The 13633-nt window shown below is 35.7% G+C and overlaps 1 protein-coding gene across 2 annotated transcripts; it reads left to right on the plus strand.

Annotated features, from left to right (window-relative positions):
* Positions 1-4678: 4678 nt before the first annotated feature.
* On the plus strand, positions 4679-12411 carry olfml2bb (olfactomedin-like 2Bb). 2 transcript variants are annotated; one of them, XM_067363181.1, is made up of 8 exons: positions 4679-5084; positions 5371-5637; positions 5836-5943; positions 7038-7199; positions 7655-7844; positions 9255-9686; positions 9771-9947; positions 11699-12411. In XM_067363181.1, exons 1-8 carry the CDS (start codon positions 4941-4943, stop codon positions 12286-12288), a joined length of 2070 nt encoding a protein of 689 aa, XP_067219282.1. In that variant the 5' UTR covers positions 4679-4940; the 3' UTR covers positions 12289-12411. The 2 variants fall into 2 exon arrangements, with proteins under 2 accessions (XP_067219282.1, XP_067219283.1); XM_067363182.1 differs by lacking the exon at positions 5371-5637.
* The last annotated feature ends 1222 nt before the right edge of the window (positions 12412-13633 follow it).

Raw genomic sequence — 13633 nt, forward strand, 5'->3', positions numbered from 1 at the left:
AATAACAGGACAAAGTTACACAAAGGCTACTAGCTCACTCAGAATCACCTGGCATGTTTTAACATGATTATAGTCTTATACCTGATCACAGCCTGTCAGTTTTATGTTATTGCCACTAATTTGAGCCAAAAACATGCGTAAAGAAAAGTTTTAGGGGGTTGAATCTTAAAATCGTAAGGGGTTATTGGACCATTTGCATGTAGCAAACTGCTTTTATTATGCTCAATGGCTGTAACATGATGACTACTTTCGGTTGTAGGTTGTCTGTCAAAATATGAAATAGTAGTAAATATTCAGGTCTAAGCATCAATATCTCAAGGACAATGTAGATAAATCTGTGCCATCTTTTGAATATATGATGCACATAAACATGCAAATTGCATATTGTCTAATGTTTAACATCATATCTACTGCACTGAACACACAAAGTTTGGGGTCAGCAAGATTTTTGTCTTTTTCAGAAATTAACATTTGTATCCATTAAGGATACATTTAATTGATCAAAAGTGACTGTAATTTATGGTGTTATAAAATATTTCTACATCAAATAAATGCTGTTCTTTTGAACTTTCTGTTCATCAAAGAATCCTGAAAAAATGTATCACGGTTCCCTAAAAAATATTAAACACAACTGTTTTCAACTCTGAAAAAAATAAAAAATGTTAGCAAATCAGCATATTAGAACGATTTCTGAACTGACACTGAAGACTGGAGTAATATCTGCTATAAATTCAGCTTGGCCGTCACAGTAATAAATTACATTTTAATATATATTAAAATTGAAAGCAGTTATGTTAAATTGTAATAATATTTCACAATATTACTGTTTAATCAAATAAGTGCAGCCTTGGTGATCATAAGACTTTTGAACGGTAGTGTACATGCCCTAAAAGTGCATAAAAATCTTAATTACCTTATTAATTAGTCTTTCAGATAAATTATATTTAATGAACATACAAGGCATGGCATTACATATCAATTTATAGTGTTCTTTATTTTGTAAAGATAATTTTTTTACAGTCAGAACACCAGAACGTTCTGGTGAAAAGCTGATTGCAACCAACAATCATGAAGATTACGAAGGGGGAAAATACACATTATTGCATCTTGGATGTGGTACAGTCACATAAATGTGTATCGCTTTACATAATGAAACTATGTTCTCATGACAACAAAGGCAAGTTCAGACACCCCACCAAAGAGCCTTGTGTCCTTTCACTGATTTCCCTGACTGTGCATTCCACTTAAGAAATGACAGCTGGATAATTAAACCCACTACTCTGTTGCTATTAATTCCAATATATTATATTTGTTAAAACATCAAAGCAATCCAGTCTATAGCAAAATAAGTTGTGGTCAGTTAAGATTAAACAAGCATTTATGTGTGTGTGTTTGTGGGTAAACCATGTCCCCACAAAGATGGCAATATCCGAAATCCTTTTCCTTGTGGGGACATTTTTGGTCCCCATGAGGAAAACAGCGTATAAATCATACTAAGTGATGTTTTTTTATTATTATTATTTTTTATCTAAGAATGCAGAATGTTTGAAAATCATTATGTCTTTGGAATGTCCCCGTAAAACATGAAAACCCAACATCTGTGTGTGTGTGTGTGTGTTTAGACTCCATCAATTAAGACTCCACCATGACAGAGACACTGGACCATTGCCAGGCGGTTACAGATACTTGATATATGAAATAATAGACACCTGTGATGAAAAACATGACTTTTGATTAAAGACCTATAGCAGCATACTTGTAGGTGTAAGTCAATGTCAAGAACAGCTTCAGCGCCAGTTCACACTGCTAAAGGGCATTGTGCCTACACAATAGACTTTTGTTCAGAGCTGCCAAACTAAAAGAACCTTCCTCTTACAGACACTGACATATGGACATTCCCACTAAAATAATATGAAACGTAATGATCAAGCATTACTAAACACAAAGAGTTATCTGTCAGGCATTTTAGAGTGTCAGAGACACCCTAAAATCCATGACGCTATCATTGTGCTGAATTAATGTTAGACAGTTATGACAGTATTGGATTAGTATTTATACATCCATTTCATCATGATGCAATCATGTATAAGGAGTTGTGATGCATACATGCTTCAGCATTTACAATTAAACTACAGTGACTGCAAAAATGGGTTTGGACACTTTTGTTACATTAGATACAAAATATCACAAAAAAAAATCACATACTAGAACTTTTCTCAGAGCAGGTCTTAATCGTTTTAGAATTTTTTTTTTTTTTTTTTTTTGCAGTGACTTCTAACTGCTCCCAATGTGATGTTAAAGGAACACTCCACTTTTTTTGAAAATAGGCTCATTTTCCAACTCCCCTAGAGTTAAACATTTGAGTTTTACCGTTTTCAAATCCATTCAGCTGATCTCCGGTTCTGGTGGTACCACTTTTAGCATAGCTTAGCATAGTTCATTGAATCTGATTAGACCGTTAGCATCGCGCTTAAAAATGACCAAAGAGTTTCGATATTTTTCCTATTTACCACTTGACTCTTCTGTAGTTAAATCGTGTACTAAGACCGACGGAAAATAAAAAGTTGTGATTTTCTAGGCTGATATGGCTAGGAACTATACTCTCATTCAGGCGTAATAATCAAGGAACTTTGCTGCCGTTCCATGGCTGCAGCAGTGCAATGATATTACGCAGCGCCTGTGAGCCCCTGCTTGCACAGGGAACGTGCCTTGCAACCATGGAGACGTTTGTGAGAGACGCTGCGTAATATCATTGCACTGCTGCAGCCATGATACGGCAGCAAAGTTCCTTGATTATTACGCCTGAATGAGAGTATAGTTCCTAGCCATATCAGCCTAGAAAATCGCAACTTTTAATTTTCCGTCGGTCTTTGTACACGATTTAACTACAGAAGAGTCAAGTTTTAAATAGGAAAAATATCAAAACTCTTTGGTCATTTTTAAGCGCGATGCTAACGGTCTAATCAGATTCAATGAACTATGCTAAGCTATGCTAAAAGTGGTACCGCCAGAACCGGAGATCGGCTGAATGGATTCGAAAACGGTAAAACTCAACTGTTTAACTCTAGGGGAGTTGGAAAATGAGCCTATTTTCAAAAAAAGTGGAGTGTTCCTTTAAGTGGTTTAAAGTAACTGCTGTAGTTTCAAGTAACTTTAAGTAGTTTCAAGTAACTGCATGTTTCATAAATTTTGACAACCAGAATGTGTAAATACTTTTTTGAACTATATATCTTTTGGTTTCTTGTCTGAAACCTAACAAATATTGTTTTCTTAATATTATTTTTGAATGTTTTGCTTGAAAAGTGTACTTGCGTTGTATTTCTTTGTATCCTTAGCTGCTCAGATAGTCATGAAAAACAAATTATATGCACTTTTTGGTAAGAAATTGTACTTCTGCTAAGTACATCTGAGGGGGAAAAAACATTAGTAAGTGGTTCTCTGGTAGTGAATTAAGGTAATTAAGGTAATGTTGTGTCACCTTAAAGGGATAGTTCACCCAAAAATAAAAATTCTATCATTTACTCACACTTTTCATTTACTACCATAGTAGGAAAAATAAATACTATGTTAGTCAATGGGGGGCAGGCTCTGTTTGGTTACTGACATCCTTCCAAATATCTTCTTTTGTGTTCAGCAGAACAAAGAAATTCATACAGGTTTGGAACTACTTGAGGGTAAATGATGACAGAACTTTCATTTTTGGGTGAACTATCCCTTTAAATCTTACAAACAAATGACATCTCTCTGTAATTGTCAAAATGTAAAGATACATAACTTTGGCACACACACACAAAAAATATCCCACCAATATAAATGTGTGCATTGTGCAATAGTGAGAGCATGTGTATGTGAGAATGCATGAGAGAGGAAGAGACAGAGTAATATGAAGGGGACATTTATAATGACAAATTAATTGCATATCATGTTTTATAGTCATATATGTAGTCTGAATAACATTAAATTATGAGTGTAACATAAGCATATCCCTGATGTTTTTCTTAATCTTTAGCGCTTAGTTGGCTGTCCTAGAAAAGACAAAGAATTTCTCACTTAAAAACATTGGATAAAGATACATCTTTTTATAGTAATATGAATGTCTGATACACATTTTGAAAAAAAAAATAATAATAAATTTTGAAATATGAACACATTACCCAGTGTTAAAATAACCAAGTAGTCTTATATAATGATATTCTCACAGGTAACTTGCATATTAACATTTTCCCATTTGTTTTGATAACTTGCAGTTGATCTAAAAGGCAGTAGATGGCGTAAACGCTCTACCTCAGATGCAGCTTCATTGGCATTTGGCGTTTCTTTCAGTGAATCGTTGTGACTTGCAAAAAAATAGGTAGACGTATTTTGACTCATAAACAACTGATTAATTTATCTAAAACCTCTAGCGAATTATCTCATAATTAATACATAATTAATTTCCATAGAGAAATGCTTTTGAATACTTTTACCATGAACTAAGGGCATTTTATTTTAATTATATCTGTGCCGTTTTTTGCTGTTGTCTTTTTGTTTTTTGGTAATGCATTTATTTATTGTAGAGCAGTTAAATGTTTGGGTCATTGATCCAATAGCAGAACTCCTCCCTGTCTTCAAACACTGCTTGAGGTTCCTGCCCACTGACTTCTGTTCATACTGCAAACCTTTCAAATATCCATTCATCACCGGCTATCCAACACACTAAAGGTCTTCTTTCCGTCTGTAAAAACCATAAGCAACTGCTTTCACCAAAATTAGGACCCTTTTGACGTCACCAGGGGCACTTTTTACATCTTCATTAATTAACGGACTATTGATTGACAAATGGACATACATAGATTACATGAAGATTAATTGCATTTTTTCTTGGACGAACAGAAATTACGTATCCTTTACATCTTACTAAAATTGCTTTAGCAGCTCTTCTTGTCTGAATCATTTTTATAATGGGATTATTGTTTTTCATTTTTTGCTGTGGCGCTTTTTGTTTTACACGTGCAAATGTGACGGAGCAACAAACTGCTGACAATATAGAAAACCGTGCAACTCTAGAAGATGAAATGGACAATCAAGAAAACATCTTAACACAGGTCATTTTTCTTGGTTTTCTACATTTTTAAAAATGAAATTACATGAACATGTGATAGTGAGTGTAATTTACATTAATAATAATGTTAACAATAATTGTATTTAAATACTATAGAAATTTCTATTCTAATAGTCCAGTATATGTCAAGTCATATATGTACATAATATAATAAGAATAAGAAGAATTATCTATAAAACATTATTTTAAAATACTTGAAAACTTTAATTAGGGTAATAATTATTTTATTTTTATATTTTATAAATAATAATTATCCCATTATTTAATAGCTCATTGGGGACTATGATAAAGTGAAGACTCTATCTGAGGGCTCAGACTGTCGGTGTAAATGTGTGGTAAGGCCTCTGAGCAGGAGCGCATGCAAGCGCATTGAAGAAGGCCATGCCAAGCCTGAGGACTTCTACACAGTGGAGACAGTCACTGCAGGACCCAGCTGCCAGAAGTGTGCCTGCATCGCCCCTCCGTCCGCCCTGAACCCCTGTGAAGGAGACTTTAGGTTTAAGAAGCTGCAAGAGGCTGGGCGGGATGATATCAAGGTAAAGGGAATCATCTTAACAAAAACCAACTGCACTGGTTTTAATAGATGATCCCTAATAATACTGGGATAATATTATTTTTAAAACCAGACTTATCCTATTTATTTTGATGACTTGTTTTAGACTTATAAAGTAGTGAGTATTATAAACTTCTAATAACCCTCTAAATTCTCATTTTTTTATTTTATGATCTTTCAGCTTTCAACCATAATGGACCTGCTAGAGGGAGCATTTTATGGGATGGATTTGTTAAAGCTTCACTCTGTCACAACAAAACTTCTGGAACGGGTTGATAAGATAGAGAAAGTGAGTGCAATACAAATGCTTGTTCTTAATAGTAAATCCAAACATTAAAACAATGGCTCTGATAAAAGCATATCTCAGTGTCGGGGAAAGTTACTTTTAAAAGTAATGCATTACAATATTGAGTTACTCCTTGAAAAGTAACTAATTGGATTACTTGTTTCTTTTTACGGAAAGTAATGCATTACATTACTTTTGCGTTACTTTTTCTCATCAGCGCTGGGCTTGCTGGTTTTTAATAACAACAAAAAAGTTCTATTTTGGCAAATGTAAAGGCCACCAAATTTCACACCAAAAGTGAAACGAATAAGCAATAAGAAATGCAAATTTACTCCTGTACAGTAGAGGGTGCAGCTCAAACAAACCTTTCAGCTGTGCTGCCATTCTGAATTGAATAATAATAGGATGCAGGAGAAGAAAATTCAACATTCTTCAGCAATAAAGTGAGATTAAATACATAAAGTATATTTGTTTATATACCTGTATATTGCAGGTTTGTGCAATATTCTGAGATTGCATTTCACAGTTTTTATTCATTTTGAGAAATACTGTTTTTGTGCAAGTGTAAATGCCTGCTCACATGTAGTCTAGAACTACAATAACCATCATGTTCACACAATGCCTCAGCACTTACAATTTCTCTCAACATGGGGACGGGAGAGCTGTCAGTCAATACATGGGAAAACAAAGTAACTTAGATATTTTGTCGTTATTTTACTAGTTACTTGAAAAAAGTAATCTAATTACATTACTTAAGTTACTTGTAATGCATTGATAAATCAATAAATGAATTACCTGCTGTGTGGGCCATAACTAAAAAGTTTTTTTAGTGTTAGAAAAAAAAAGCACCATCACAGGAAGACCAATCCAGTCATGGTATATTAAGAACAAGAACATGGGTGTCACATTAATTATTTTTAATTATACTGTTCCCCAAAACAACAATGTTGCTTCTGTGCACTATTCAGTATTACCACGGCAACAGAAACCACTGTGTGCTTTCAAATGTTGCCACTGGACAAAGGGGGATTGAGTTCAGGTGGTTTAGGCGGAACTGCCACCCATGGACATCTATTGTGTTTACATTCTCCCTACAGTCGTTTTCCGGAAACCTGACAAAGGAGAAAGTGAGCGTGAAAGGTGAAAAAGCGCAGGGGAAGGGGCCTCGCACCAACCAGCGGCAAGAGAAGAAGAAACGTCTCAGCGTGCTGGAGCCCTCACTGCAGAAGAATGTGGCAGCTGCATTTGCTCACACTGAGGTACAGTACAGATACAGCACACGCTAGCACAATCCATTACAAATGCCTTAATATTTGTCTCACTTCACATAGATGACAAATAAAAAACATAAAATGAAGACGAACCGCAAATGTCATACATAAAATGTAGGCAAAGGGCAAAGCCACCAGCACTAAACCCTGCCCAGTGGAAAGAGTGGTCGAATTTACTGTTCCATTGAGCTTGAAGATATGTCAGTAGAGAAATAGTCGATTACAGTCATACAACTTTCCCACAGCATGCTCAAGTCATTAATACACCACAAATTCCCCGCATCTCATCCAGAAGATTTATGCAACCACAAAATAGGCCGTTTGGAAAGAGACAATTAATGCTGCTTATTTGATGCAATAATTTGAAACAGTGATCAGGTTAATCACTTACATTTTTGAAAACAATAATTTAATTGACACTTTCACTGTTTATTCCTGACCAGAGGAAATATGAGGAGAAGTTTGTTGGGAATCAGAGCTCCAGCAAGCCTGTGCTAAAGAGAAGCAACTCTGGGGGTCAGGAAGAGCCGCATAAACCTGTGAAGACCAAAGCAGATCCCAATGGCATGACCATCAAAAGCATGACCTTCTACAAAACCGGCACAATGGAGGATAGTGAGGGGGAAGAACACAGTGAGTGTCCAACAGCTCATTTTACTTACCAAATTTTTTACTTTTGATTATATCTATTTTAAAATGTATGTTGTTACACTGGGACCTCAAGTTGCTGCTCTTATGTACTGTATGTATATGGTATATGAGGTATATGATATGAAGTATACAAAAAGGTATATGAAAATAAGAAAAACAACAGTACAAATCTGTGGGTTAGTTCACCCAAAAATGAAAATTCTGTTATTTATTACTCACTCTCATGTCGTTCCACACCCGTAAGACCTTCGTTCATCTTCGAAACACAAATGAAGATATTTTTGTTGAAATCCGATGGCTCAGTGAGGCCTGCATAGCCAGCAATGACATTTCCTCTCTCAAGATCCATTAATGTACTAAAAACATATTTAAATCGGTTCATGTGCGTACAGTGGTTCAATATTAATATTATAAAGCGACGAGAATATTTTTGGTGCAGCAAAAAAACTAAATAACGACTTATATAGTGATGGCCGATTTCAAAACACTGCTTCAGGAAGCTTCGGAGCTTTATGATTCTTCTGTGTCAGATCATGATTCGGATCGTGTGTCAAACCACCAAACTGCTGAAATCACGTGATTTTGGCGCTCCGAACCGCTGATTTAACACGCTGATTCTCGTCGCTTTATAACATTAATATTGAACCATTGTGCTCACATGAACTGATTTAAATATGTTTTTAGTACCTTTATAGATCTTGAGAGAGGAAGTGTCATTGCTCCCTATGCAGGCCTCACTGAGTCATCGGATTTCAACTAAAATATCTTAATTTGTGTTCCGAAGATTAACGAAGGTCTTACAGGTGTGGAACGGCATGAGGGTGAGTAATTAATGACATTATTTTCATTTTTCCTTAATCAAATTAAAACTATATATAATAACTATTAATTTATAGTCAACTGTAAGTATAAAATCAATAATTTAAAATTCATTATGCATTAAATTCATTATGCATTATGCATTAAATAAACTACCATTTAAAAGTTCGGGTTAATGTTTTTTTTCTTTTTGCAGGCCTGCATTTATTTGACCAAAAAATACAGTAAAACAGTAATACTGTTAATATTGTGTCACATGATCCTTCAGAAATCATTCTAATATGCTGATTTGGTGCTCAAGAAACATTTTTTTTATCAATTATTATCACCATTGTTGAAAACAGATTTTTTCTGAACACTTTTTCAGGATTCTTATATGAATAGGAAGTTTTTTTTTTATTATTTGAAATATTAATCTTTTGTAACATTATCAATGTCTTTACTTTAATTTTAATTTTTAAAAGGCTGGGTAGACATTCAGGATGCTGTAAGACCCATTCTTTTCAGACTACAGGTGAAATGTTACAAACAAGTTAAACTAAGCATTTTACAGTATGTTTCTTCTCTCAATAGTTGCCACAGCAGTCCATGAGGTTGTAAGTGGTGAAGGCTCGGTGGATTTAATTATTGAGGACCAGCTCCATAAGCAAGAGCCACCTGTTACAAGACCTGGAACTGCTGCAGCAGTGACCCAGACCCCCTTAATGAACCTCAACCAACAGAATGGAGACCCTACTGCTGCAAATGTGACAAAGCAAACTAAAGGAGAGACTGTAAAATCCAAGAAGTCAGGCACAATAACAACAGCAAGGGCCATCCCACGAACCTCAATGACATTAACTACCACAACAACAACAAGCACTAAGACAGAGACCATCGCAACTCCTCTTGCAGTGCCAAAACAGCTGGCCAGTGTTACAGCACCCACAAAGAAGTACAAACTTAGCTGGGATGAAGCTACAACTCAGAGAAGCACACAAGCCCCAAAGAAGACCAAAGAACAAGGTAAGCTTGATTACAGAAAATTAGCTTAAAGGCCATATGACCTGTGATATATAGATTCTTCCTATCTGGTTTTATTGTTTACAGGGATCTGCAAGGACACATTGGCAAGCATTGCTGATCCTGTTACACACAACACGTACGGCAAGAATGTAGGTGCTTGGATGAAAGACCCAAAAGGCAACGGAAAAGTTATTTATGTGACCGACTACTACTTTGGGGACCAGCTTCTGGAATTCCGTGATATGGACACTTTTAAACAAGGTACATCTAACATTAAAATAGTCGTTTGAAGCATACTGTACTATATATTTTCAACTTGGGGTCTGCAGAATATTTCTGACAAAGTGTAAATTTAAATAAAAAAGATTTAAATCAAATTTTATATTCTTACAGTTGGAAACCATAATTGTAAAAATATAATAACAAAACTGTTCATACATTACTGTTCAAAAGCTTTAGGTTAGTAAATTTTTTTTAAAGAAATCAATGATGCATTTAATTGATCAAAAGTGACATTAAAGATATTTATAATGTTACAAAAATCTGTTTTTTAAATAAATGCTGTTCTTTTGAACTTTCTATTCATCTATTCAAGAATCCTGAAGAAAAGTATCATGGTTTCCACAAAAAATATTAAGCAGCTTTCAACATTAATAAGAATTAGAAATGTTTCTTGAGCACCAAATCAGCATATTTGAATGATTTCTTTAATTAGAATAAAATACATTTTAAAATATATTGAAATATATAACAGTTACAAAATTGTAATACTATTTCACAGTATTGCTCTCTTTACTGTATTTTGGGTCAAATAAATGCAGCCTTCTTTCAAAAACATTAATAAATCTTACTTAGATTTTTTTTAGTTTGAAACTCTTCACATTTATACAAATAGTAATATAGTATAACGTAACATATAAAGTAATATATCTACTTTAGTAACACTACAAAAAATGTACAGCAAATTTACAAAAAAAAAACAAAGTACATCTTACAGATAATATCTGAATCGTTTCAGCAGTACAGTTACAATATAAAAAGCCAATTATTCAATTTTGGAGATAACATATCTCAATATCATACTTTTTTTTCTCACGTAGAATTAATGATTCTTTATACATGCAAATATACGAGGATCAATGATGAATAAGGTTTTTTAAAAAAAGATTGTGGTTTTTATAATCAATTAACGCTGCTTTTGTCATTTTTTTTTTTACAAGATGGGCAAAATTTGTCACCAAAAAAGTAATTCGGATTAACCAAAATTTCAGTTTTACTGAAAGACACTTTTGGTTATACCGAATGACGATATTTTCAAACATGCTAACAGGCTGATATCTAGCTGGCTAGCAAAAGGACAATCAAACATTTTATATTTAGCTTTTAAAATATTACAACATTTTCCATGTTTTGTAGCGGATGTACCGAATGACCTGATGTTTGCATATGAGCAAGTGAAAACATGAATTTTTAAAATAGTTAAGAGAGAGTTAGTTACTTTGCTTCATGACCATGTGATCCTTTGCAGGTGTTTGAATGATGTCACATCCTGTCACATGATATTGACCGCATGAATTGATCCATGCAAAACCTCATAACAAAGCAACGACTTCTACACATAATTTTAATACCTTTTTGCACTATGTTGATATATGATGTTATAAAATCATGCCAGAATAAAAATATAAATATTTATTACATTTTAAGATTTCATTTTAATCACAAATGAAATGGCTGTATTGGCTTTTGGATAGTTAGACCGAATGACATTTTGACACTTCAAAAATCTTTAAAGTATTTTTATATGTAGTAAAATATAATTAAAACCTTTTGGATTGTACTACCTTACATACTTTGGATATATCATATCTTTGTTTTTTATTATTTTTAAGGCCAGAAAAATGACCCGTCATGTCATTGACCCACATATGCCTTTATATTTTAAGAAGGGGGTCCCTTGCAACAGGATCAAGATGTACAGTACAGTATTGTTTTTCCTCTTTTTCTCATAGGGCAGTTTAGCAACACCTACAAAATCCCTTATAACTGGATTGGCACCGGTCATGTCGTCTACGGTGGCTCTTTCTTCTACAATAGAGCGTTTTCTCGTGATATAATCAGGTTTGATCTTCGTCTCCGGTACGTAGCAGCCTGGACCACCCTTCATGACGCTGTATTAGAGGAGGCGGAGGGTTGGGGAGGACATTCAGACATTGACTTCAGTGTGGACGAGAGTGGGCTATGGTTAGTGTACCCAGCTCTGGACGAAGAGGGATTTCACCAGGAAGTGATCATCCTAAGCAAGCTTCAGCCCTCTGACTTACAGAAAGAGAAGAGCTGGAGGACAGGCCTGAGGAGGAACTACTATGGTAACTGCTTTGTCATCTGCGGCGTTCTGTACGCCATTGACAGTTTTGAGCGCACGCATGCCAATATTTCCTACGCGTTCGACACGCACACACACACCCAGATGATTCCCCGTCTCCCTTTTATAAACAACTACTCCCACACCACACAAATTGACTACAACCCTAAGGAACGTATGCTTTATGCGTGGGACAATGGCCATCAAGTGACCTACAATGTAATATTTGCTTATTAACAGTAATTTAACACTTTATTAAGGTACTGCGTGCAGCACTTTCTGTATAAAATAGTCAAATGATTGTGTCTAAGTGGGTTGTAGATCAGTCTACATGACAAAATATTTTTATGAATATTTCATCAGGTCTTATTTTTTGTCTTTTTGTCTGTTGCACGTCTTTTGTTATTGCTTTTTTTTTTAATGGATGCTTGTTATTCTCAAAGGGTTACAAAATATCATTGAGCTTCATGACAAGGTTTTCACTGCTTTCTTGAAGTGTACATGTATGTTGTATATAATGTAATTTAAAATAAACCTTATAGCAAGCTCTTCTAAACCTGTGGAGTGTCATTGCCTCAGTCTAAAGTTATTTTAAGGTCAACATGAAACGTCATTCGCAAACAACCCAATAAACGTCCATAATATGGTGTATTTCAGAGTTAAACAGAACATTTGTGGTTTCTGTTTAACAGGTGGTTGAATAGGAGGAGATATTCAAATCTGATGAAAGAATATGACAAACATTTTTATCTTTGGAAATAATGAATTTTGCACAAAAAGACTAGGAATGTGCATTAAACATTGTGTCGAAACGGCTGCCTCTCCTTTATTGTCAGCGCCACCCCGTCCTTTAAATCGCCGCCCTTCACCCAGGTTCCCAACTGGAGTGGGTGTGAGAGAGAGGAGGGGCGCTGATATACCCAGGTCTGGCGGCGTGTGATGAGGCACACCTGAAGATAATGAAGCCTCATCACCGCCGCTGTTAAAAGCTGAACGCTCCTCTCCTCGGGAGACCGGTCTCTTTCCCCTGTACATGCACGCTGGTGTCCTCTGGGGTCCAGGAAGGGAACGCAGAGGGACTCCCGCACCGCCACAGATGCGAGTCGCCGGACCCGCGGTTCGGAATGGAGAAGCATGCGTAACGCCGCCGACAGGTTAGGACGCCGGGCCGGTATTCCCCTCAGTTGTCTTGGCTTAAAGAGGACGAGCCGCTGTGCCGCCGGACCCCGCCCCCTTACCTGGACCCATCCTATTCGCTCAGTACCCTTCCTTCACGTTTCCCCGGCACAAGGACACCAGGTCCCTGTTTATTTGAACACTTATTTTCTGTTTTTTGGGGTTTTCTGTTTATTTCTGTCAAGTAAAAGCCTCTCCGAGGCCTGACGCCACACCCACTGTGTCTGTCGTTTGCTCCTCCCGCCACAACATGTATAAAGATTTCACATTGACTTTAGTATACATCTGTATGTTATTAGAAGCAGCAAACCCTGCTGTAATCTCCACTTCCTTCCCTCTTTCCTTGAAATTCCTTGGAAAACCAGTTGAGAAAGAGGACTGGACAGCACCTTGTGGAATTGATAAA

This window comes from Chanodichthys erythropterus, chromosome 16, assembly GCF_024489055.1.
Source record: "Chanodichthys erythropterus isolate Z2021 chromosome 16, ASM2448905v1, whole genome shotgun sequence".
Classification (NCBI taxonomy): domain Eukaryota; kingdom Metazoa; phylum Chordata; class Actinopteri; order Cypriniformes; family Xenocyprididae; genus Chanodichthys; species Chanodichthys erythropterus.